This window comes from Panthera tigris, chromosome E1 (genome assembly GCF_018350195.1).
Source record: "Panthera tigris isolate Pti1 chromosome E1, P.tigris_Pti1_mat1.1, whole genome shotgun sequence".
In the NCBI taxonomy this organism is placed as follows: domain Eukaryota; kingdom Metazoa; phylum Chordata; class Mammalia; order Carnivora; family Felidae; genus Panthera; species Panthera tigris.
In genome coordinates this window covers 11,318,584-11,345,536 of record NC_056673.1, presented here as the reverse complement: position 1 = coordinate 11,345,536, position 26,953 = coordinate 11,318,584, and the positions used below count along the sequence as shown (strand labels likewise).

At 49.0% G+C, this 26,953-nt stretch overlaps 2 protein-coding genes across 11 annotated transcripts in view; one reads left to right on the top strand and one right to left on the bottom strand.

Annotated features, from left to right (window-relative positions):
• TOM1L2 (target of myb1 like 2 membrane trafficking protein) overlaps positions 1–23,588 on the bottom strand; it is a 121,171-nt gene extending 97,583 nt beyond the window's left edge. For all 4 annotated transcript variants that reach the window (XM_042967355.1, XM_042967356.1, XM_042967358.1 and 1 more), the window contains exon 1: positions 23,447–23,588. In XM_042967355.1, coding sequence (XP_042823289.1) covers positions 23,447–23,498 — 52 coding nt within the window. In that variant the 5' untranslated portion in view covers positions 23,499–23,588. The remainder of the gene's footprint in view (positions 1–23,446) is intronic.
• Positions 23,589–23,966: 378 nt separating this feature from the next.
• The window catches only part of DRC3 (dynein regulatory complex subunit 3), a 33,887-nt gene continuing 30,900 nt past the window's right edge, over positions 23,967–26,953 (top strand). Inside the window, exons 1-2 of one of the 7 annotated variants that reach the window (XM_042966538.1) lie at positions 23,967–24,162; positions 24,812–24,973. The gene's annotated coding sequence lies outside the window, so the exon portion shown is untranslated. Of the gene's footprint in view, positions 24,163–24,459; positions 24,479–24,811; positions 24,974–26,953 lie in introns of those variants that run through there. The other 6 variants (XM_042966539.1, XM_042966540.1, XM_042966541.1 and 3 more) reach the window with 6 other exon arrangements.

Genomic DNA, 26,953 nt, shown 5'->3' with positions numbered 1-26,953 from the left:
GTCTTTAAAATAATGGTAAAAGGAAAATGAAGCCACTAGAGTGGGCACTAAACCAAACTGACTGGTGACCTTATAAGAGGAAATCTGGACACACCAAGAGACACCACCAGGGATACGTCCAAACAGCGTTAGGCCGTGTGAGGACACAGCAAGAAGGCAGCCATCTGTAAGTCAAGGAGAGAGGCCTCACGAGAAATCAAACTTGCAGACACTTCCATCTTTAAATTCTCACCTCCAGAACCATGAGAAAATAAATTTTAAGCCACTTGGGCTGTGATATTTTGTTATGGGACCTCTATCAAACTTATCTCATACCCCTAAACGCTCTTTAAAAAGTAGGACTAGTGGGGTGCCTGGGTGGCTCAGCTGGTTAAGCAGCAGACTCTTGATTTCAGCTCAGCTTGATCTAAGATCGAGTCCCGAGTTGGGTCCTATACTGTCTGGAGCCTGCTTAGGATTTTCTCTCCCCACCCCCCCCCCACTCAGTGCCCCTCCCTGCTTGTGCGTGCTCTCTCTCGCTCACTCAAAATAAATAAACAAACATTAAAAAAAAAAAAAGGACAAGTATCCCCATTTTACAGATAAGGAAGCTGAGGCTCAAACAGGTTAGTAAAGATGAGACTGAAACTGAAGTTTGTCGGATTTCGAAGTTTTGTTCTTTCCAGAAAGTACACTATTGTAACCTATTTTTAACTTTTCTGCAGCACAAGGGGTCAGACGGTTAAAATAAAGTAAAACTTTTGTTCCATTTTTTAAAAACCCAGTATGTACTCTTCCTAGCGACACTTTCCAAATTCCAAATTCATTCATTTCAGAAACTTTAAAAATTTATGGGATGCCTAGGTGGCTCAGTCGGTTAAACATCCGACTCTTGATTTTGGCTCAGGTCATGATCTCACAGTCTGTGAGTTTGAGCCCCGCGTCGGGCTCTGTGCTGACAACTCAGGGCCTGGAGCCTGCTTCGGATTCTGTGTCTCCCTCTCTCTCTGCCCCTCCCCTGCTTATGCTTTGTCTCTCTCTCTCTCTCTCTCTCAAAAATAAATAAACATTGGGGCGCCTGGGTGGCTCAGTCGGTTGGGCGTCCGACTTCGGCTCAGGTCACGATCTCACGGTCCATGAGTTCGAGCCCCGCGTCGGGCTCTGGGCTGACGGCTCAGAGCCTGGAGCCTGCTTCCGATTCTGTGTCTCCCTCTCTCTCTGCCCCTCCCCCGTTCATGCTCTGTCTCTCTCTGTCTCAAAAATAAATAAAACGTTAAAAAAAAAATAAATTTAAATAAATAAATAAACAAACATTAAAAAAAACCAATAAAAACCCGTTATTTTCATTTAAGTTTCATTATTTTGAGGGGGGAGGGGCAAAGAGAGGGAGAGAGAGAATCCCAAGCAGGCTCTGCACTGTCAGCGCAGAGCCCAACTCGGGGCTCGAACTCACGAACTGTGAGATCATGACCTTAGCCGAAACTAAGAGTCAGACGCTTAACTGACTGAACCACCTGGGGGGCCCCTAAGGATTTTATTATTTTTTAAATGTTTATTTATTTTTGAGAGAGAGAGGGAGCGTGAGCAGGGAGAGGCAGAGGGGGAAGGGGACAGAGACTCCAAAGCCAGCTCTGCGCTAACAGCAGTGAGCCTGATGTGGACCTTGAACTCATAAACAGTGAGATCATAACCTAAGCTTAAGTCAGATGCTCAACCCACTGAGCCACCCAGGTGCCCCAAGATTTTATTTTTAAGTAATCTCTACCCCCAATGTGGTGCTCAAACCCATGACCCCGAGATTAAGAATCACACACTCCACCAACTAAGCTAGTCAGGCACCCCCTTAGAAACATTTTCGATGGTGGAAAAGACCATTTGATGTAATGAGTCGAGTGTTTTATATGCATTATCCAATTTGAGCTAAGAGATACATAGTAGTCATAACTGAGGAAACTGAGGCACAGAGACTTTAAATATCTGTATCATCCTGACACTACCTTTATCTTCCATTAAGTTCTCCAGTCTAATAGTTTCATTTTGAAAGACCAACTGAACTAAATTCTATGCACTGGACTCTCATTGCAACTGGCAGTGTCGGCCACTCTGTATACTAAGATGAATGTCACCTGGTCCCTACCGAGGAAGGGGTGCGGAAGCCAGCAGGGGGAAGGCCACAGCTCTCCAGGGCCCCTGCCAACCCATACGGAGTCTCAAGCCAATGAGAAAAAGGCTCATTCTCAAAGCAGGAGCAGCCCCAGAGCTCCTGGGGTTCAGCAGCCCTGTGCCTCTCCCCGCCATCCACACCCACTCCTCCCAAGGAGAGCAGCAAAGTGCACGGAAAGCGATGGGGCGTTCGCTTCTCTCGCCCTCACTGGCCGCCTCACCCTGGACCCACAGCCTCCCTCCCATACCCCTCTGGACCAAAGCCAGCCAGGCCATGAGATGTGGGCATGCTAACTCTGGGAGCGGGGTGGGAGTACGGAGCCAGGCCTACTGACAGTGGGTAGGGGGGAACACCACAAAGTGACCGTGCCAAGCAGGGGTCGTAATGCCAGAGGGGACCACAAGACGAGGAGATTGTCCCAAAGACCAGGCGAATGCGGAGCGGGAGCCAGAAAGCCACAGCAGGTCAAAGGCAAGAGAACACCAGGGCCCCTCGGCATCTACAGAGGACCTGACTTTGCTACACTGTTCGATGCTGCTGGCACCCTCCATGAGGGCTTCATGCCCTGCATTTCTCCCACAGGTGCTTTCTACCCTAGACAGCTGCTCCTGCCACCTGCTGCTCAGGGTCCCCACGCCCGCCTCTTCCCAGTGCTAGGTGCCGCTCTAGAGCCGAGAGTGGCAGTTGTGGGAACACCGGCCGGGGAGACCCAGCTCACCAGCGACACTGCCTGAACACCTAGCGTGGCGGAACAGAAGGCTCAGTGCAGGGAACAGCACACCCTGAGGCTTCCGTTCTATCAAGAGCCTGTCCCACCCACAGGCTTCCGGTTGAGTTGGAAGAAATGGCTACAAAGCACCCCTCCCCACAGCTCAGAGTCACCGCACAGGATAAACGCGCGCACGCACGCGCACACACACACACACACACACCCTACTCAACCTATAATCTGACCTGTGCCAGGATGCCAGGATAGATCTATGAAAAATGTAACTGGAGTAACCAGGACATCTGGGGTGAGGACGACAGTCGCTCTGGGATCAGAGGCCATGTCTTAGTTAAGTGTAGCATTTGAGCCACACCTTGCAGGAGGAGAACCTGACCATGAGAGCAAGAGAGGCAGAGAGGAGAACCCATCCTGGTGGAGGCAAGGGCAGAAGTAAAGGCTCAGAGACAGGCAGTGCGCCTCGATCCAGGCACGATCCAGGGTAGCCAGAAGCTAACGGAGTACTCCCCAAAGAGTGGGCTGGACCACCAGTGGATGACTTTAAGTGGGCCAGGGAGGTGCTGTTCAAACACGGAATCGGTTCTCTTGAGATCCTCCTGCTTCTGCCCTAGTTTGGCTGTTCCAACACTATGAATGCTCCCTGTTCTAACAAGGAGGGGGGCCTCAGCTGGGAGCCCTTAGCAAGGCAAGAGGATCCAGCTAGAATAAGCTTGTTTTGCTCTCTCTGTATTTATTTATTTTTATGTTATTTTGGATTACTGCCAAGTGGAACTGGTTTTCAATTTACAGTAGTGCCAAAGGTCCTTTAAAAGCAAATTTGCCCAAGTAAAAAAAGTGACTCAATATAAAGAAAATATCCTATAGATAGCAGCACAGGTGACCCCTGGATACGTGAAAATCATGAAGGTGATCCCCCAGGAGTTCATGGCAACAGTGGTATCCAGGAAACCCCAGGCCAGACAGAGCCTAGACATGCAGGAAAGGGAAGGAGGAGATCCGCAAGTTTCTTAGTGACCAAGAGACCTGGAAGGCCCACTAGGAAGGAGGTCCTGGTTCATCTTCACCTCTGGGTGGGGGGGGGGTTCTCTGGGATGGCAACTCTTGGGATCTGCCTGGAACCAACCTATGAGCAGAACAGCGCTTTGTGGCTAACCCGGGTTCATGTCTTGGCTCTGTCACTTACTCCCTGGGAGGTCCCCGGCATGTGACTCACCCTCGCTATAAATCAGAGAAAATAACACCAGTGCGTGCCTTAAAGGCTGCTGCAAGGAGAATGGCCAGCAACCTTCACTAAAGGGCAATTTCCCCCTCACCCACTCCCTGGCTCTCTGGCAGAGAACCAAAGCTGAAATCCAGTCTTTTACAACGTTCCTCAGATTTGGAGGAAACCAGAATTTTACTCCTCTGCTCGGTTGTGCAAATGAAAGGATCTGCACAACGCCTGACTTTAGTTTACTCTACTGGGTTAAGCAACAAGGAGGGAGATCCTGTGGATTCTCAAGGTTTGCATGTCACCAGGAACATGCAGGGGAACAGGAGTGTGGGCATCCAAGTTGCCGCCCTGGAGCTGTCCCTCAGGGCTGGCAGGCAGGCAGGAAGGGCCAAGAAGCGAGGCACCTATATACTTCTATGAAAGTCAACTACAAAATGCTGACCAAAAGGGTTCTTAGGAGCAAACCCTTCAACAAGAAGAGCAAAGGTCCTGGCTGGCCTGATAGAAGGCAGAGGGAGGCCAAGGAGGCAGGAGGAACAGAGCGTCTCTGCAGCTCCGCCAGCAGGCATTTTCTACCCTGCATTTCCAAACGACGTGGCGCTCCAGAAGGAAGTCCGCCAAAGGCGGAAGCTTTCATCCACACATCTCAGAGACAGTTTTCCCTTTCGGGAGCAGGGACCACCACCAAGCAAATGCCTTTTCCCTCCTCAGATGCGCAGAAACGGGGAAGATCCCCAGCACGGATGCGGGCGAGGGGAAAACGGGCACTCTGTCCGTTTCATTTGCTCCAAGAGTCTGACCCAGGCTTTTCCCTCTGCGAATTTAAACCAAAGAAATGTGTAAGTGTACCACGACACGTTGCTACAGCATTGTTTGCAAGGATGAAAATGCGCTGCCTCCGAGTAGGAGCATGGCTGTGTAAACTGCGGATCCACTCCAAGGAGTGCTATGCACAATGAAGTGCATCTGAATATGCTGCATGGCAAGAGCTCCAAAATCTACAAAGGCATGACAAAAGCAGGCTGTAAAATGAAACCTACAGTAGGAGCCCATGGCACAAAAGAAACTTCAGGGCATAAGGACCACACACTAAGCAGCTGACAGGGTTGCCTCCGGGGAGCCAAGTGGGGGTGGGAAAGTGGGGACTCACACTTTATACAGAACATGCTTCTCATTGTCTAATTTTTAAACAAGGAGGAGTGCACGGGTCAATGCCCATTCACTGAAAGGCAAATAAATAAACAGTTGGCACACACAAAAATAAATAAAGAGCAGGCAGCCTCTGGGTAGAGGAGCCGCAGAGACGGGGGTTTGACTGCTGGCCCCCGCTGCAGAAGGCCCTTGGCCACCCCGAGGCTCCCCTTCCCTCTCTGCCTCCACCAAAGGAAGCCTGCCAGGGAGCGGGGCCCTTTCTCAAAGGCCGCCTTCTGACCCCCACCGTGGGACTGCAACGGGGCTTCTGGGAGACCATACCCAAAAGGCTGCTCCCTTCCCCTTTACCCGCACCCTCCTGTCCCTTGTAGGACTCTGAGGCAGGTGCCATCTCACACCCCTCTCCCTAAGTCTATCAAGTTTGGAAACCAAAGAGCCCTTGGGACATTCTCTCAAACACAAGCACACATTTGCTTTAACTTTTTTTTTTTTAACGTCGATCTATTTTTGAGACCGAGAGAGACAGAGCATGAACGGGGGAGGGGCAGAGAGAGAGGGAGACACAGAATCGGAAGCAGGCTCCAGGCTCTGAGCCGTCAGCCCAGAGCCCGACCCGGGGCTTGAACTCACAGACCGCGAGATCGTGACCTGAGTTGAAGTCGGACGCTTAACCGACTGGGCCACCCAGGCGCCCCCAAAAGCACACATTTGAAGAAGTTCAATAACAAGCCCGATGGCGGGTTCCCTCCTCCAACTCTGTTCTCTCTCTTTCTGGCCAGCTCCTACTGGTCCATCAAAACCAGGTTCAGGCAGGGGCACCTGGGTGACTCAGTCAGTTAGGCGTCTTGGTTTCGCCTGAGGTCTTGATCTCACAGTTGGCGAGTTCGGGTCCCACATCGGGCTCCATACCGACAGCGCAGAGTCTGCTTGGGGTTCTCTCTCCCTCTCTCTCTCTGCCCTTCCCCTGCCTATTCTGTCTCTCGGTCTCAAAATAAATAAATAAATTTAATAATAATTTTAAAAAAAGAGATTCAGGCAGCGCTCTCAGGGAACCTTCCTTCTGCTCTCTGAGCCTCCCGTGGAACTTGTCCCCACTTCTATCCCAGACTCCCCTGGGCACTGAAATGACGTGTTTATCTCCCTCTCAGTGGAAAACTCGCTGAGGGTGGTGATTGTATCTCACCAGGGGGCTGTCCCGCTTCCCACCCCCCCCCCCACCCCATCACACTGCAGCCTGTGTGCCCAGGGCAGTGAGTTTTCCCGAAGATAGGAGGTGTCTTCTCCTGGATGACACCAATTCACTAAGGGCCAGGATAATGCTACCAGCCCAACTGAGGGCTCTAATTGTTACTCTGTCACTGAACCCACAACTGGACCCCTCAAGTTCCTCTAGTCCATCATCGCCTCTAAATCCGGAAGGCTAGGTGGGTACCGACAACGCGATTTTGTGTAACCACCACCACCACACGGCATCATTTAGCAAACAGGACACGCTGGAAAAGGAACATAATACCCCCCATGGGATGGATGCTCTGCCTTACTCCAGAAACACATCCTTCACTTAGGCTCTGAACAATCCCGGATCTACGTAGATCCTGAAGGACAGACTCCCCCCAAAAGTGTGCAACCACCTCACACCTAGGAGGATGGCTACTATCAATAAAACAATGTCAGCAAGGGTGTGTGGACACTGGCACCCTCGTGCACATTGGGAGGAACGTTAAGCAAAATAGCACAGCCGCTGTGGACCAGCAGGGAGGTTCCCCAAAAAGAATTAAAATTAGTGGTACCACATCCAGCAATTCCACTTCTTGGGTTACACTCAAAATAACCGAAAGCAGGGACCTGAATGAGTATTTGCACACCCACGTTCACAGGAGCATTAGTTACAACAGCCAAAAGGTGGAAGCCACCCAGGTGTCCAAAGCTGGAGGCACGGATACGCAAGCGTGGTGTATCCATACAGTGGAATATTATTCAGCCCTAGAAAGGGAAAAAAAACTCTGACACGTGCTCCAGGATAGATGAATCTTGATTATGCCAAGTAAAATAAGCCAGTCACAGGAGGACAAATGCGCTACGATTCCGTTCACAGGAGGTACTCAGAGTCATCAAATTCATAGACACAGAGTTGTCAGGGAACGGGGCGGGGCGGGGCGGGGGGGGGGGTACGTAGTGGGGGAGGGGAAAATGGGAGTTGTTTAGTGGGTACACTGTTTTAATTTGGCAGGATGAAAAAGGTCTGGAGTTGGATGTGAGTGATGGTTGCACAATAATGCGTGTACTTAATGCCACTGAATAGTACACTTAAAAATGGCTAAGATGATAAATTATGTGTTATGTGCACTTTAACACAATCTTTTTATTTTTATTTTTGAGAGAGAGTACGCAAGCAGGTGCACATGAGTTGGAAGGGCCAGAGGGAGAGGGAGAATTTATTTTTAATGTTTCTTTTTATTTTTAATTTTTTTTTAAACATTTATTTATTATTAAGAGACAGACAGAGACAGAGCATGAGCATGGGAGGGGCAGAGAAAGGAGGAGACACAGAATCCGAAGCAGGCTCCAGGCTCTGAGCTGTCAGCACAGAGCCCGACTGCGGGGCTGGAACTCACAAACCACAAGATCATGACCTGAGCCGAAGTCAGACGCTTAACCGAATGAGCCACCCAGGTGCCCCAATTTTTTTTTTTTTTAAGTTTATTTATTTTGAGAGAGACAGAGACAGTGCGAGCTGGGGAGGGGCAGAGAGAGACGAGAGATGGAGACACAGAATCCCAAGCAGGCTCCGCACTGTCAGCGCAGAGCCCAATGCGGGGCTCAAACTCACAAAACCGTGAGATCACGACCTGAGCCAAAACCAAGAGTCAGACACTTAACCAGCTGAGCCACCCAGGCACCCCGAGAGAGAGAGACACAGACAGAGAGACAGAGAGAATCTTAAGCAGGCTCCACACTCAGCACAGAGCCCGACGTGGGGCTCGATCCCACAACCCTGAGATCACGACCTGAGCCAAAATCAAGACTCCTATGCCCAACCAAATGAGCCACCCAGGCACCCCTACCATAGCATTTTTTGAAAAGTATGCAGAGTTGTTCTGTGCCTTTGAGAATGAATTAATCAGGAAATGCAATTTGGTCTCAGAATTCTTCCCCAAAACTGATGGAGACAAGCAGGCAGGCCGCATTCCCTGGTCCCAGAAGGATGAAGAACCATAGTTCCCACCCCGCAAAGGGGTTCACCATTTATTTGGGGAACAGACAAGTTCCCAAACAAGGCCTAACATGGGGGCAGAGCCCTAGCATCACCTGGCCTCAACCCAGAAGGGAAGTCGCAGCCATCAGCATACACACAAGTAGGATACGGAGCCAGCCGACACCTGACCCAATGACCTGCCCCCAACACCACAGAAGCCTGGGAAGGTGGGTAGGAAGCACACAGGCTGCTGGAGACCTCACTGGGTTTCAGTCCTGCTGGTTGCGTAATTCTGAGAAACTCACCTCGGGAGTTAAAGTGCCCAACTCACAAGGTCAAGAGGGTTAAATGAGATAGAACCAGTGGAGGCCCCAGCACTGTTCCTGGGTCACGTAGGTGCTCCATGCACACTGGGTCCCTTCCCTTCCTTCTACCCCACACACAGAAGCTTCCCTTTGGGCCAGTGCACCAAGCTCCTCTCAGGGCAGGCCCGGGGCATTATTCAACTTGGACTTCAAATTCCCACCCCCCTCTACATGGTGCACTACAACAGTCACATAATTATTAAATACACAGCAACAAATAGAAACGCCACCACAGTTCATGAGTTTCTGGGCGAGCTTTGTGGCAGTGGGAGAATCCAAGCCAGGTCTTGAAGGACAGATGGATCTCGAGCATGAACAAGAGAGAAGCAATGCCACACACGGAGCAAGCGTGAGGCGTGCAGGGAAGGAGGGCGCACGCAGAGGTCCGGGAGAGAGCCGACAGGAAGAAGCTCTATCAGTGAGGCCTTGAATGCCAGCCTAGGTTTAGAATTAATTCTCAAGGAGACACGGAGTTCCAGGAGGGTTCTGGTAGATTTGTCCCAAGTTTTGAGTGGTCACTGTGTAGAAAGGGAGGGAGAATGGAATGAAAGAGACCGGCTGGAAGGGATCTGCAACGGCCCAGGCACGACTAGGGCTGGCCTAAGTTAGAGGAGGTGAAAACTAAGAAAAGGAAACAAAGGCTAAAGATATTATGAAGAAAAACAAACACACAAATCCCCTCCCACTAACGCTGAGCTCCACAGCCAAGAGAGGCCCCCAATACTTCCATCACCGTCTGGCTCCCCAGTCTGTCTGCTGGGCCCTTCCGGACCTCCCTTCCCCTCCCTTCCCCTCCCTTCCTTTTGCTCTTGCTCCCTGGAGCAGTCTGCCTTTCTGTTCAAAAGCATTTATGAGATTGAAACGAGTGTATCTCACGGGCACCTTGTCAGAAACGTGCCATTACAAGTGACATTTTCGGGTGTCAGAGTTAGTCTCTTTCGTCTGCTGGTAGATCCAATTTGCCCAGTTGACAAGTGGGAAGGCTGTGACACCAATAATTATAGAAACAAACCCAACCCGGTATCTGGAAACCAAGCTGTTCTCTCCGTGTCTTCCCTCACACTCAGCAGGCAATATGGTGACCCACTGGCAGAGGGCCCTCACTTCTCAAAGCACAGGAGCTCACGAGGACCGGCAGGACCCCAGACCACGCGACTTTTCAAGACAGCAGCTGGAGGGAATGCGTATGACTTCTTAGGACTGAAGGAGAAAGCAGAACACTTCTTCAAAATACTACTGGGGTTCAAACAAAAGAGTACACGCTGTACAGCTCCACATATAGAAGCTTCTAGAGCAGGCAGAACTCCTCTCTGGTGACAGAGCTGAGATCAGTGGTTACCTCTGCAAGGGGTGTGTTGGAGGGGAGGGCTGACTGGGTAGGGGCAGCAGAGAATGTCCCAGGATGAGGGTGAAAGTCTTTATCTTAGTAAGGGTGTGGGTTACAACTAACCAAGAATTTGTTGAAACTAACAATTCAGATTTGTGCGGTTTGCCGTAAGTAAATTATATCTCAAGGAAAAATGTTACAAAATCTGCGTGTGTGTGTGTGTGTGTGTGTGTGTGTAATACGTACATAAAATAAAAAATCCACACACATGTATAGAAGTTGGATGCAAAAGACATCAGAATCTCCTATGAAGGCTAACGGTCTTACTTAAGAAAAACTAGGGGCACCTGGCTGGCTCAGTCGCTTAAGTGTCTGACTGCGGCTCAGGGCATGACCTCATGGTTCTTGAGTTCGAGCTCCCCATGAGGCTCCATGCCGATGGTGCAGAGCCTGCTTGGGACTCTGACTCACTCACTCTCTCTCTCTCTCTCTCTCTCTCCCCCTCCCTCTCTGCCCCTCCCCTACTCACACCCACACACGTTCTCTCTCTCTCTAAAAACAAATAGGGGCACCTGGGTGGCTCAGTCGGTTAAGCGTCCGACTTCAGCTCAGATCATGATTTATCACAGCTTGTGAGTTCGAGCCCCACATCAGGCTCTGTGCTGACAGTTCAGAGCCTGGAGTCTGCTTTAGATTCTGTATCTTCCTCTCTTTCTGCCCCTCCCCCACTCACATTCTGTCTCTCTCTCTCTCTCTCTCAAAAATAAATATATTTAAAAATTTTCAAAATAAATAAAGTTAAAAAAAAAAAGAAAAGCTAAAAGCCACTTTGATTCAGGTCTTAAGCTTTCACCATGGAAATGAACTTGGAGACTCTGTTGTTCAATCCACCCTTCTCCAAATGAGTTCAGGTAGGACATGACCTACCCACAGTCACACAGCAAATCAGCTGCAAAGTGCTGACCAATGCCAGGCCTCCCAAGTGTTAGCCTGGGAGTAGGCTGTCTATTCTGGACTGGTGCCAGAAAAAGCAGCTGAAACAGAATAAATACCAAAGGTGATTTTATGAACTAATTTCATTTCAACCTTCAAACCTAAATAGTCACCCCCACCAAATTATGTGTGAGTGTGATTAACTTTCAAACATTAAAAAAACATTTGCCTTCATGAACCTGGGTCCAGAACTGCCTCTCAGGGGCATCTGGCTGGCTCAGTAGGTGAAAAGTGCAATCTTGATCTTAGGGTCATGAGTTCGAGCCCCACACTGGGTGCAGAGATTACTTAAAAATAAAATCTTGGGCTGCCTGGGTGGCTCAGTCAGTTGGGTGTCCGGTTCTTGATTTCAGCTCAGGTCATGATCTCACAGTCATGGGATCGAGCCCTGTGTTAGGGTGACATGCTTAGCACAGAGCCTGCTTGAGACTCTCTCTCTCCCTCTCTCTCTGCCCTTCTCCCCTTCTTGAATGCGATCTAAAAATAAAAAAAATAAAACGAAAGATAAAACAGAGGCGCCTGGGTGGCTCAGTCAGTTAAGCGTCTAACTTCAGCACAGGTCATGATCTCGCAGTTCGTGAGTTCGAGCCCCGCATCGGGCTCTGTGCTGACAGCTCAGAGCCTGGAGCCTGCTTCAGATTCTGAGTCTCCCCCCTCTCTCTGCCCCTCCCCCACTCACGCTGTGAGTGTGTGTGTGTGTGTGTGTGTGTGTGTGTGTGTGTGTGTCTCCCTCTCTCAAAAATAAACATTTAAAAATTAAAAAAGAAAAGATGAAATAAAACCTTAGGGGAAAAAAAACCTGCCCCTTCATTAAATGGCAGGCTGCTACTACTTTCCTTAGCCTCCCTGCCCACATACAGATATCCTTAACTGGGCAAAGGGCCCTGAGGTAAGAGGAAAGACAAGCCCCCGGTTTTACCACTGACTCACGTGGGACCTTGGCAAGTCACTTTCATACAGTAGGCAATACATATTTGATCTCTGTCCCTACTTCCTGGCACACGGCTCCCCAAGACCCTTGGAATCTCCGGAGTGCTGAGAGTGTCTTTTGTATGAGAAGGGGATGACGAGTTGGCTGGGGCCCCTGGACGGCTTCACGATGGGGGCCGGACACCAGGAAGATCAGGCACCAGAGGACTGGGAACTTTCACCCCCACCCCCACCCCCGCCAACCTCCAGGATGAGAGGGGCTGGAAAAGGAATTCATCACCGGTGGCTGATGACTTAACCAAATGCGCCTACATGACGTGGTTCAAGGAGCTTCCGAGTTAGCGAAGACCCTGCAGTGTGGGGAGGACGGTGCGCCCAGAGAGGGCACGGCCCTCTGCGCCCCTTCCCCTCATACTTTGTCCCGTGTGTCTCTTCCAGTTGGCTGTTCTTGAGTCGAATCCTTTACAATAAACGTAAGTAAAGTATCTTCCTGTATTTTGTGAGCCTTTCTAGAAAATTCCTGAACCTGAGGAGGGGGCCATGGGAACCCTCAATTTATAGCCAGCCGTGAAGGACAGGTGGCAGCCTGGAACTTGGGACCGGGGTCCTAGTTGGGGACAGACTGAGCCCTCAACCAGCAGCATCTGCAACGACTCCAGGTAGTCAGGTCAGAACTGAATTGTAGGACACCGACTTGGTGTCACAGACCTACTTTCCCTGGGCCTCAGTTTCCTCACCTGTAAAAATAAGGGGGGGTTGGACCGAATGCTGCTAATGCTCCTCTAGCTTGAATTCAATGAGTCTTTGAATTGCTGGATTAAGAATTTACAGAGTTAACACGAGGGATTCTCACTCTCTGGAAGCCACTAGCAAATTCCGCTTCCCAACGCCAAGCAACATCATTTCTCAGGCCTCATTTCCTATTTTGACTAATGATGTGCCAGAACTCTGTGTGGTTTCTCCTTTGAGAAGTGGCAAAAAACTCAACAGCGTCCTATTACAGGGCTCCGTCCTTGTCCCCAGCTCTCAAAGATGTGCAGCCCAATTCTTGGAGATGAAGGAATCCGTCTCTCTCCATTACACTCGATTTTAAACCAAAACCTGAAACAGAATTTTTGACGTGCCTTCCAGACTACAAGGCTGGTGCTTCATGAATGATTAAAACAGCAGCTGGTAACGTCTTAAAGGCAAGTTGGTCAGTTAGACAACTTAACATCTGCTTAAATCCCCTCTCCCCCCACCTTCCAGCACCGCAGTTCTAAAACTAATCCAAAGAGAAAAGTAAATCCAAAGAGAAAGTAAATACATGGGTATACACAGGTCTTTCATGAGCAAGAAGAGCCTCACTGAGTTGTAAGAAAGCACATCCTTTGGGGTGCCTGGGGGGCTCAGTCGAGCGTCCGAGTTCGGCTCAGGTCATGATCTCGCGGTCTATGAGTTCGAGCCCCACGTCGGGCTCTGTGCTGACAGCTCAGAGCCTGGAGCCTGCTTCGGATTCTGTGTCTCCCTCTCTCTCTGCCCCTCCCCTGCTCATGCTCTGTCTCTCTCTCTGTCAAAAATAAATAAACATTAAAAAAATTTTTTTAAAAAAGCACATCCTTTAATAGAACTCTCAGAAAACGTGCTGGAAGGATGCAGACACTTGTGCACTGAAACACTAAGATTGAACTTGGTGAATAATTTCTAACACGAAGGCACATCTGAATTGGGGAGAGCTACTGTCAGATTTTCAGCTGCCAAGTTCATTCAGGTGTTCATTCATTCAATCACAAATAGCTACTGAGCTCTCCAGTTTAGTGGTAACGAGCACTGGCTCTGGAGTCCACAGACTCTCAAGTCCACAGACTTGGGTTCAAGTCCCTGCTCTGCCACTTATTATCCACAGACCTTGGGGAAGGTACTTAATTGCTAAGCCTCGGTTCCCTGCTCTAGAAAATGTGAATGATGGCACCTGCCTCGCAGAGCTGCTGTGAGGATGAGAGGAAATGATGCATGTAAGGTACTTAGCCCAGTTCCTGGTGAAGAGTCATGCTGACTAGCAGTGCTGGCGTCATTGTTCTGGTCTTCAAGGCATGTGTTAGACTCTCCTGAAAAATCAGGGCACGACACCACAGGCAACGAAAGAAAAAAAAAAAACTGGATTTCATCAAAATTACAAACTTTTGTGCCTCCGAGGACCCGAACAACAGAGGAAAAAGGCAACCCACAGAATGGGAGACAATTATTTGCAAATCACGTAGCTCCTATTAATATCCAACGTATCGAGAAAGGTCCTAGACCTCAGCAACAATCACAACAAAAAAAACCACCTGATTAAAAAAACAAGCAAAGGATCTGGACAGACTTTCTCCAAAGATACACAAACGGCCCATAAGCACATGAGAAAATGCTCATTGTCACTAATGATTAGGGAAACGCAAATACAAACTGAAACGAGAGATCGCTTCACCAAGTAAGATGGCTACCATTAAAAAAAAAAAATAATAAACTACATAACAAGTTCTGGCGATGGCGTGGAGAAATCGGGGCCTCTGCACTGCTGGTAGAAACGTTTAAAAGGTACAACCGCTGTGGCCAACAGTATGGCAGGTCTTCCTCAAAATATCAAAAACAGAATCACCTTGCGATCCGGTAATTCTTCCTCTAGGTATATATATCCGAAACAACTGAAAGCAGGGACACGAATGGGTATCTGCACACCCGTGTTCACAGCAGCATTGTTCACAGTAACCAAAAGGTGGAAGCAGCCCAAGTATCCAAAGATGCAGGAACGGGTAAATAAAATACGGTAGATACATATAATGGGATACTCTGAGCCTCAAAAAGAAAGGAGATTCTGAAACATACTTCCGCGTGAAGCAATCTTAATGCCATTACGCTAAATAAAATAAGTCAGTCACAAAAAGACCCACTTATGTGAGGGTACCTTGAGTACTCAGAGTCAGAGACAGAAAGTACAATAGTTACCACCAGGGGCTGGAGGTGGGGAGAGAGGAGAGCAATCAATGCGTCCAGAGTTTCAGTTAGGCAGAACGAAGGAAGTTCTGGAGATGGATGGCGGTGGCTGCGTGCCAATGTGAATGTACTTAAATGTCACTGAACTTTATTTTAATGGTCAGAATGATAAAGTCTATGTTGGATATATTTTGCCGCAATTTTTAGAAGTAAATCAAAAAATAAGTACAAGCAAAAACAGATGCCCTCATGGAACATTTAGTCTGATGCATAGAAGGAGCTCTAACGTAACACCACATTTTGCTTTTACGTAAGGTATCTCGTTGATCCTCTTACCCCGTAAGACACCACAGAGCAGGTATTCTCGTCACATACACACCTCCCTTCCCTGTTTATGGATCAGGGAAGTGAATATTAGAATAGTTAATGGCCTCACACAGGCCAGTCAGTCACACCAGAGACAGAGACAGGACTAACTCTAATGTAAAACAAAAAGTGTCAAATGTTGGAAGAGAACAAAGAGAGGACAGCGGCATCCACATTGCTCTAGAATTCCTTGATGGGACTATGCTAGCTTCCGGAACTCCCACATGCAATCAGTTAAGGCCCTTCCTTGTCTAAATGGAAACAGACCAAGCTTGCAATCTACAAGGCCCTGGGAATACAAGCCTTGGAGCTTGATCCCCTGAACCTTGGGCAAGTTTCCTCGCTCCTCTCCTCTAAGCCATTCCTTCGTCTGTAAAATGGAGATCATACCACTGACTCAATGGAGTTATCAGAGAAAATAATACTGCAACAAGCTAATGTGTGTCAGAGGATGCCTAGAAGACGCTGAAGGATCAGTAAATGATGCCCAATATTTTGAGCTCTGAAAGACACTAAAAAATAAGATTGATAGAAAGGAACCTTTGGAGTAACTATGCAGAGTGTATTCTGCCACATTCTGTGAAGGTCACAAAGAAATAGGCATCCTGCCTAAGGGAGGCTCCAGTCTCATTCAGAAAATAAGGGAATAAAACACGTGAGGAGACATAAAATAAATAACCTCAGGAAACTGTACCAGGCAGTTTCCTAGGGCGGCCTAGGAAAACTTCCTGGAGGAGGAGGCAGGTGCTGCCAGACAGCAGGCACGCTAACTAGAAGATCAGCAACATTCTTCCAGGTCAGGAGGATTATTGAGAGAACGAAAATAAGCACCAAGTCTGAAAATGGTATTTATTTATTTATTTTTAGTTTTATTTGAGAGAGGTGGGAGAGGGACAGAGAATCCCAAGCAGGCTCTGCACTGCCAGCACACAGCCTGATGCAGGGCTCCCAACTCACAAACGTGAGATCATGACCTAAGCCTAAATCGGACACTTAGGCCGCCCAGGCGACCCTGAAAATGGTTTTTAACGGCCCCTCTCCTAGCCACAACAAGGTGGGTCACCACAAAAAAAAAAAAAAAAAAAAAAAAAAAAAAAAAGCAAGCCTGAATGTTATTTATATCTTTTCAGACTACTAGGTTAGCCTAAATTTCTGAGTGATTTATCTGCTAGGTCAAGAACAATAACCCTTAACTGAAACTCCTCTGGGCACTGTGTTTACACTCTTCCTCACTCTACATCCACCCCCCTCCAAGAAAAAAACAAGTAAATTACACAGCAATACACAAGAGTATTTATACAATGTTGCACCTCCAAGGGAGCAAACAGGGTGAAATACACAAGTATTCCACTTACTACATGAAATGAGAAGAATCTCAATGAGTTTATAAGAAAACATATCATGGTCATTTTTTTTTCCTCCTTTGCATTTTTTTGTACATTTTTCAAATTTTCTACATGGATAAGCACTGTTCTTTTAAAAACGCAATTCTATAAGAATTTTTTATATCCCAAATAGTCCACTCTAAGCAATGACAACACCTTCAGCAAAGCCCTGTGAGTGCCTCAGCTCCTTGGTCTTGCACATGGAAAGCAGGGCAGGACAAGGAGACGCTGACCCTCACCACAGGACTGACTGGTGTTTTATAAGCTGTCCAGGCAGTTAAGGACAAATGCTCTCAGAACCCCAGATTTCCTCCCGTGGCCCAGCAACCTGCCCCAGCACTTCTCCTCTCTGATGGGGGCTCATAAGGAGGGCCATACCCCAAATCTGGGAGGAATGAGCAGTGACTGCTACTGACATCCCTGTAGGACCCCTGCCCCGCGCACACAGGGGCTTTGATGGTAAGAGACAAGAATGACCTTTGGTGGCTGCCAAGGGGAAATCTCCCCGCCTCTGTAATGATACCCATGCTACTCCCCTCCCTAGATGTTCTTCCTGGCTCCCCAGTGCCACTAACGAAAGAGCCCAAACTATCTGGCCAACCTTTGAAGCCCCCTACCCTCAGGCCTAACCCTACCTTTCCAGTCTCACCTTCCGCCACACTCCCTTGCTAGGCCAGTAGAACCCATGGTATTATGCACCTCCCCCCTCAACATCAGCCTGTGCTCAAGCTGCTTGCTGTCTTTGCCAAGAGAGCCCTCTAGCCTCCTTCTCCATTTCCACCCGTCCATCAAAGCCCTGCTCAGCAGCCACCACCTCCTGAGTTTTCCAGACTTCTTCCTTCCTTCCTAAGGTGTCCCTCCTCACCCCTCCCTTGCTGAGGGCAGCACAGCATAACAGCACACCAGCTCTGGAGCCAGAATGCTGGGGAGTTCCACCCCGGCTCCCTTCCCTAGTTGTGTGACCTTCTCTCTGCTTCGGGGTCCCCGTCTGTAAAATGTAGACAATAACAGTACCTCCCTCATGGTATTGTTGTGTGGATGGATCATAGGACTGCAAGGCATTCAAAGTGACCACTTCAGTCTCCAGCACACAGTAAGCCTTTGGCTATTGGTGTTACTACTGGAGGTCATAAGCCCTTCCATCCTCCACTCTCCTACTTCATTTATCTGTCCAGTCTAATGCCACCCATATCTCATTTAGGTACTTTTTACCGTATCTGACTGAGGTACTTGTCTTCACTCCCTTACTAAACGGAGCATCCTGGTAAATGCTTAGCTTGATACATACACAGAGGCAAGATAGGGCCACTGAATGAATGACCAATTTCTAAATGATCCCACTTATCGTCTGTCCATTGGAAAACCCATATTTACCATTTGAAGAAAGATAAAGAAAAGATTAAGGAAGCAGAACTTTTCAGAACTTTTCATGTAGAGCAACGGTTCTCAAAAGTGTGGTCCCTGGACGAGCTGCAGCATTAGCATCTCTTGGGAACTCAGAAATGTAGAATGCTAGGCCGCAGCCTGCACCTAGTGAATCAGAAACTCCAAGAGTAGGACCCAGCAATCTGTTTTAACAAGCCCTCCGGGTGATTCTACCGACCATGAATCATGAGACCTGAAGAACAAGAAGCAACATGGCAGCACAGAATGAGCACTGACTGGATCAGGAGTGGATTCCAGCCTTAACTCTGGCACCAATCTCTCGCACAAGGCCCTACACAAGGCTCTTAAACCTCTCAGGGCCTCAGCTTCCTTGTAGGCAAAACACTGAGACCATTAAACACCAGCAATAACACTGAGACCATTAAAACGCTACTGGGATTAAATGCAATCCCTCAAACAGAATTTGCATACAGTAGGTGCTTAATGGTTTTAAGCTCCTTTCAGTCAAAAGGAGTCAGAAGGGCTTGGCAGATTGCAGAGCACAACAGCAATCTGAGGGATAACTAATTCTTCTTGGAACAAACCCCCAGGCTGTCAAACACCTAGCATTCCCGGGGCACTAGGAGGCTGTTTATGTCTAACACCATCCAACCTATAAGCACAAACTCTGCAACAGAGTATCTGCTTCTTACCTGTTTATGAAAGCTGAACCAGGAAGAAAATAGATGGTCCTCCCTGAACCACCTCACCCCCCCCCCAATATTCCCATCAGAATTAACTAGTCACTAATCTTTTAATTTAAATGATTCCAAACTTCACTCTTGGAAAAAGAATAATCTGAAAACGTTCTCCAGCCAGTAAAAGGAACTGTCAACTCTTGCAGAGCATCATGGACCTGACTTGGGGAACTCCTGGTATAGGACATCCAACCCCCCAGCGGTCATGGAGGGTTTAGATTATGACAGAAATCTTCCTGGGGCACCTACCTGGGTGGCTCATTTGGTTTAGGGTCCAACTTTGGTCCAGGTCATGATCTCACGGTTTGTGAATTCAAGCCCACCACCGGGCTCTGTGCTGACAGCTCTGAGCCTGGAGCTTGCTTCAGATATTCTCTCTCTCTCTCTCTCTCTCTCTCTCTCTCTCTCTCTCTAGCTCTCTGCCCCTCCCCCGCTTGCTTACGCATGCTCTCTCTTGAAAATAAACAAACATTAAAAAAATATTTTTTTTAAAGACAGTAACCGGGGCACCTGGTTGGCTCAGTTGGTTAAGGGTCTGACTTCAACTCGGGGCATGATCCCACAGTTCATGAGTTTGAGCCCCGCGTCAGGCACTGTGCTAATAACAGCTCTGGGCCTAGAACCTGCTTTGGATTCTTTTTCTCCCTCGCTCTGTCCCTCCCCCAGCTCACACGGTCTCTGTCTCTCAAAAAATGAATAAATGTTAAAACAAAAATGTTTAATAAAAAATACAGTAACCTTAGGAAATTTGTTTCAGAGGAGAAAATCCAGAAATAAAAGTATTTTTTCTTCCTCCACACTTCTTAGTTCCTTGTACTACTGCTCATTCTGGTCTAAACCATGCATTCTACTAGGGAACCACCTTCCAGAAGGACAGGTAGGATGGAAACAAAAATACACAGGTGACTATGTCCGACTGGGGGCTTATCCGTGCATTCAAATAGCACCAGCTTACAATGTCCATGTGAGGCCCCAGGCATAAAATAATAATTATCCTACCCCTTTCCAATCTGGACCCAGCAGAACAGCTCCCACAAAGCAGGGTGGTGAGAAGGAGGGCCATTCTGCCATCAACGAGGCAATGACCAGAAAACACACCATCAACTTTCACAAGGGCATCCATCCGGTGGGTTTCAGGAAGAGTGCCCCTCAGGCCCTCAAAAAGATCCAGAAATTTGCCATGAAGGAGATGGGAACTCCAGAACTCCCAGATGTGTGCACGGACATCAGGCTCAACGAAGCTGTCTGGGCCAAAGGCACAAGGAAAGGCCCATGCCGAAACCTTGCAGGATGGTCCAGAAAGTGTAATAAACATGAAGGGTCACCAAACAAGCTATGCACATTCTCTACCTACGTACCTATCGCCGCTTTCCAAAATGTACAGTTAATGTGGGTGAGAACCAACCAGACTGCCAAATAAAGATACAAAACCACCAAAAACAATGATAAAAATACGAATTATCAAGTCCTCAGACTACAAGCCTAATGCTTTGCAGCTCCACCACACCTTTGGTGAACATGTTACCTCAACTGAAAGCTCCCTGAGAGCAGTTTGTAAGTATTAGTAGCCCAGGGCCTGGCACCCACAGGCACTCGAAAGGCCTACTGAACGAAACGGATCGGGTTCTTTCTGTACGAGCCCCACGCAGCTGTTGAGAGGTATTATTTCATGAGTGGGTAACATGAGGACCAGAGAAGACTGAAAGTTTTAGTCAGAAAAGGAATGTTATCTTTGATGTTATTACCCCCACCCCCAAAACAAGGCTTCACCCTGGGCCCAAACCCAACTTGCCACTGTTCCCCAAAGCCACCTCTTTTCCACTCAGACTGGTGAACACAGATGTGCTCACACCCCGCTCCCTGCCTCATGTACCCTTCCCCGCGCATGGGGTGTCCTCTTCCCTAATTCCCACCCACCGTCGTGAGCAGCTCTCGGGCTCAACGACGCCAGTCTCGCCTCCTCGGCTCTTAAGAATTCTTTTGGACTCCTAAGAGCACTGAAAATCCCCACTGTTCCGCTGAACACTTAACTGTGGAGTGGCCTTCTGTTAGTGATCATTATTCTGTGCATCTGTGCTCTCTCGCTTCATACCATAAATCAATCCCTTGAGGACCAGGACGGCTATGAAATCCCAGCTCTCCCTTTTACCAGTTGACCAGTGGCTTTCTTTACTCCCCTGAGCCTCAGTTTCCCCATCTCTAAAGTGGGAAGGACAAAAAAGCTTACACTGCAGAGTGGCCCTAAGAAGCAAGTAACGGCTGTAGAATTGCTTCCTGTAAGCTGTAACTGCTGCTGTTAATCACCAGCTTTGTTGTTTTATTTCTGTATCCCCTCCCTCCCATCAACCACCTGGCAATACTTTCAAAAGAATACTGACAACACTAAATGTCATGAAAATCACTTTTATGCTTTACTACAACAGCACAGAATATATACTAGAACCTCATTCCGTCCTCTAATTACTTATCTGAACTGTGAAATTAGCTAGGCCTTGCCTGTTGGCTAACTGGCAATGAGGAGGCTCTGCTCTCTTTATGTTCAAGCGTCTTTTACAAGGGCTGGTGGATCTGGGACCTGGTCACAGGTCACAGATGGGCCAGTTGTCCCACATATCCTTTCCAGATAGCAAATTCAACCTGAACTTAACTATTGTTATTAACAGTGACAGCTATGATTTATTGAGCCTCTACTATGTCCCAGATACCACGCTAAGTGTTTTATATCCATTATCTCACTTAAACTGTACTACTCTGTATGACACTCTCTCTCTCTCTCTCTCTCTCTCTCTTTCTCTATCAGCAAACTAAGGTTCAGAAGGGTCACACAGCCAACAAATAGGTAAGGTAAAATTCAACTTAGGCCTTCCTGACAGAAGGATCATGCTCTTTCCACTCCCTATGTACCCCTATAGCCCTAATATTTGTAGATTTTTAAATGTCCTTTAACTTCTACCCCTTATCAATTACCTTGGCACTTTGAAGGTGTAGAACTTCCTATTGTAAAGGAAGGAGGAAAAAAAAAATCCTTCCAAGTTCGCCAGCTCCCTCCAGTAACTGGCTGTAATTCAATACCCAAGTGAGAAATGAGGTTTTGGAATATGGCTACAAGTGAAAGAGCCCCTGAGGAAAGGAAATGAAGAAAATCTAGATAGACATCGTAGTCCATAAAGGTGGGAAGAGACTCTTCCAGGGCCCAGTGTCCATCATCCCTCACCAAAGACCTTGTACTACAAAGAAAAGAAAGGCTCCAAAATGCCAGTTAGCCGCCAAGAGAGGCCTCAATAACTTCACATACCCCGCTAAAGGCTGATAAGTAAACTGGAAAATCGTAAGTGAAGCAGGAAATAATCAAATCACTACTGACGAAACCAGCCAGGCCCATAAGGACAGGAAAGGTCCGGCTCATAAAAGACGTTTTACCAGTCCTTCCACCAACTAGGAGGAACCCGGCTTTAAAAGAAACCAATCAACATTCTCAACTAATCACTTGGCTTAAGTTCCTGCCTTGGGTGAAAAGGCAAGTTGCCTTTTAAGTAAAGAAATCCCATACAGGGGGGCCATTCTGATGTTCTTTTACCTAGCCTTGGGCTTTCCTTACCCAGGATACTGGTCACCTCTGGTGCCCTTTTCCAGGTGTCCAGACCCCCCCATATAGGATTAACAGGTGCTGCACAGTACCCCTCTCTCTGCATTGTCACCAATAGACTTCAGCTTTGGGCAAACTTAACAGAGCAGGAAAGCAATAGTCAATGCGCAGAGACTACTATAAAGAATATTAAAACTTGAGAACTTGAAGGCACCTACCATATCTCACCTCCAAAACCCTCAAACCACAAAGAGCAGTGACACGGAAAATGTCAAACCAGAAAGAGCAGTGACTCGCACAAGGTCATACAGGGAAAGTCATTGGCAAAGACCCCACCGAAGCCCAGGTTTCATGATTCCCAGTCCAGGGCTCTCATCATTAAGTAACGCAGGCTCCCTTCTTTCCCAGAGGCAGTCAGGCATGCCATCCCCACGCCAAGATGATCACCCTCTAGGAACACTTCCCCACAATCCCAGTCCCTCCTACAGCCTAGCTGAGTTGCAATTCTAATTAGCAAGTCTCAGAGCAGGCAGTATTCTCTGGGAGGGTGCCCGGTGTGAGGGCTGCTGGTACTGAAAAGAGGCACAAGGATGGAGGAAGAAGGGTGTGGGAGAACTAGGTTCTGCCGGCAGTGGCAGCGACACTGTCGGCCTGGATGAGGACGCACTCACTGGCATCTCCCAGTAGGCGAGGAGGTAAGCCGACCAGCAGCCAGCACCATCTCTATCAGCCAGGAAGGGCTGGGCCCTGATCCGGAGGGACGCGCGGAGCATCTCCGAGTCCCAGTTGGGCCTCGGGGAGCCGCCTGGCAGGGTGGCACCGGCGCCGTGAGCAGGCGCAGACAACCCGTGGGCAGAGGCCCGACGGCAAGGATGCCCGGCACGCCGGTGAGGTGGCACCGGTGCCCGGCAGAGGCCCGCGGTCCTCACCAGCCCCGTCCACCGCCGCCGCCCACCCAGATTGCCCACCCTTCGCGCGGCCTTACCGAGGCACTGCCCCACCGGGGTGCTGAACGGGTTCCCCAGGAGGAACTCCATCTTGAGCGGACAACACGGCAGCGGCCCGGGCCCCCTGTCAGCCGCCCGGGTATCCGCTGTCCCCCGCCGCGCTCCCGACCTGACTGACACTTGCCCCCGCCCCACCCTCTCGAACGCCAAACGCCCGGCCCCTGACCCCACCCCTTGTCGCGTCCCTATTGGGCAACGCCTGCCAAGCCCTTCTCCGATTGGCCCCCACACCTCCCTCGCGAAGCCCCACCTACCCCGCGGCGTCCGATTGGGCGGAGCGGCGAGCTAGGTCACAGGAATCTCCGTCAGGCGTAGCGGCACCTCCCCTGGCCCGCCCCCGAACGGGAGTCTGTGTATTTTGATTCATCTATATGTTGGTCAATCTAGTGAATCCTTACCATTATTGGTCAAGAGGAGAGTCAATCACTCCAATAGGGGCCGGGGGAGAGGCGGGGCTACTAATATCCCTGCCCGTAGAAGGCGCTGATTGGAGAAACGTTTGTTTTTTCTACTGCTGGTTGGTGGTAGGAGTATTTCCCCACCCAAGAAATGCTGTCACGTGACCGTCAACTTTCACCCAGGATGTCTACCTCTAGACTTCCCCTTAGCAACCGGTTGGCCGCGCTTGGTTCCCTTAGCAACCGAGCGAAGCATCTGCTGCATGGAAACAGTCCGGTAGCCGGCGCTTCAGACGGTGAGACCCTGGACCTGAGAGTGCGGGTGGTCTCGCGTGGGCAGATAGAACCCCGACTTAAAGCTTTCCTCTGACCTTTTTTCTCTGGGAGTCGGCCCGGCGCTCCTCACCTATAAAATAAGCACACAGGTTCTCTGTCAGCCACTTACGGCCGCGCTGAGACCCTGGGCTTCCAGCCTTTGGATGAGAGAAAAACGCTAAGGAAGCATTTCCCTGGGGGAGCAGGGCCCAAAGAGATTTTTAGGGGTTCCACCCCGCGCCTCCTGGCCTGATCTCTTTTATCGAAAGTTACCCGGTCCATTGATAACTTCTTCAGGTGTTTAACCCTCATATCCGACCTCCTCACTGTCATAAAATTGTGTCTCTTCTTTATTTTTATTCTTTACCTTGGTGCTGTATGAAGTATTTTGGCTTGGGATACAGTTACCCGAGTTCCTTGTCTGCCTCTTGTCAGTAGTTCATTGTATGACTTTGGACAATTTCCTTCCCCTCCCAGGCTTCAGTTTCCCTACCTGGGAAGTTAGAGAATTAGGACTCCTTTCTCCGATGGCTTCCAGAGCCGACATGTAATCAAATAATGAATGTGCACTTAGTACCCAGTAAGCACTCGGTAAATAGTTGATTTTTCTTATTAATCCATGGCCGATAGGGGCTTTGTTTTTCAGATTCAAATGATCCCAAGTTCTTGTTCCACTGGACAACTCTGGTTTTGTTTCTCCGTGAGGAGGCTGCTCCATTGACAGTGGTGTAAAACTCGCTGCTGCTTTTCCCATCTCCTACCTCTGGTCTTCACCAACAACACCATTGTCAGGCAAGTCAACAGGAACCCAGGTTGCGTGGTAAATTATTGCTAAAATCCCCTTGGGGGAGGAGCAGTCGGGCCTCCACCCCGAGCCAGAACAGCTGTGAGAAACTCTGTGCCCTGTGACAATGAAAATCCACAGTGCCCTGGGTTCTCTGTACTGTAGCCAGAGTGAGCTTCTTAAAATTGAAAGCTGTTCACATCACTGCCCTTATTAAGCCCCAGGAGCTTCCCAGGGATCCTAGGATAATAAACTCCTGTAGGCCTCTCCGACCTTGCATCCCTTCAGCCCAAAATTAACATGTCTCATTCTCTCCCACCTCAGGGCCCTCACTGTGCAGTTCCCTATTCCTTCTTTCCTACCCATCCTTCAGATCTCGGCCCTGTCTCCCCTGGCCAGGTCAGGTGCCCCTGGTGTATGCCGTCTGTCCTAGTTCCCTCCATCTACACACTTGTCATGGTTTGTAATTAAATGTATGATTATCTGATTCACATCTGAAACAGAGGGAAGGAGATCTGTTTTATTCACAGCTTGTAGTAGCTGTGAATAAAAATGTGAATTCATTACACATGTGTGGGCTACACACACGCTCTTAAACAAATGTAGGAGGGAGGAATTATCCATTTTTACAGATGGGAAATCAAGGGCTTGACAGGTGAGGTTAGTTGCCGCAGGATGCACGCTCAAGTTCCAAATCCTGCCCTCGCGTGCTTAACAAAGATTGTGCCTCATAACCGTTCCACGTTGCGGAGTGACTGTGGGCTTGACTGAAAGCAAGCCTGATCCTTCCCAGGTGCCAGGCCTAGATGAGGTGGGAGGGATGAGAATTCAGTCAGAGTTTTGAAATCGGAATTAAGAAGCATTTCCCAGAGTACGGCATTTTTCTTTGAAAACGCACAAACACTTTGCAGGTAACATCTGCCAAATCCAGCACATTAAAATTTCCCCAAAGGCAAGCTGGTGTCAGGTTATAGGAAGTCTTAGAAAAAATTGTTTCAAAAGACTGGGGAGATGGAAAGAGGGGGAGGACTAGAAACGTCTTTGGGAGTTGATTCATTCACCCTAAGGAGTTGGAGCCAGCGTTGAGAGCCTGGAGAGGGGGAGATGGAAGGCGCAGGTGGAGAAGGGGTGTGGGGGGTGGGGGCTAGTGCAGGGGGTGGGGAAGGGGGTGGAGGGGAGGCTGTGGCTCCTAAGGAGCAGAAGGAAAGGATGCACGAGAGTTAAAGGCACAGGGACATTTGATCACAGACAGCCCAGAAATGGAAGATGCATATTTACATAAGCTGCATCCAAGTGGATGGTGGGGGAGGACCGATGAGGGCAGCGGGCAGTGGCAGTCTCTAAGACCAGGTGGCAGGATTGCCCGGCCCACCCCAGTTTGCAGTGAACACCATCAGCCCAACACTGGGAGTCTCTCCAGCAGCACTCAGTGGAATAATACAGGGACTGCCCAGCATCAGGGAGGAGGCCTGGGTGCTGGGGACACAAGAGGGTGAAGGTAGATGGTGAAGCCAGCAGGGAGGAGAGACACAGGAGTGGAAAGAAGAAGGGAGGACTGAGTTTCCAGAGGGTTCAGGAGGCAGAATCTGGGAGCTTCCAATAGGGGGTGCCTTCCTGCAGGGTCCAACCCTTCTGGATGTTGATAATGATGAGAATGAGGTTGGGGTGCCCAGGCTTCCCAGGGCCATGGCTCCGTCCAGCCAGGAACAGCAGCCCAGGGTCAGCCTACGACTGAGCAACTCCACAGATCCCCCGTTTGCCTGCAGAGTCTCAGCCAGATCCCTTTGGCCCATTAGCAGTAGAAACCTAGGGGCGCCTGGGTGGCTCAGTTGTTTACGTGTCGACTTGGACTCAGGTCATGATCTCATGGCTCATGAGTTCAAGCCCCTCATCTGGCCCCTTTCCCACTTTATCTCTCTCAAAAATAAATTGAAAAAAAAAGAAAAAAAAGGAACCTACTGGTGTCAATTTAACTAAAAGAGGATTTA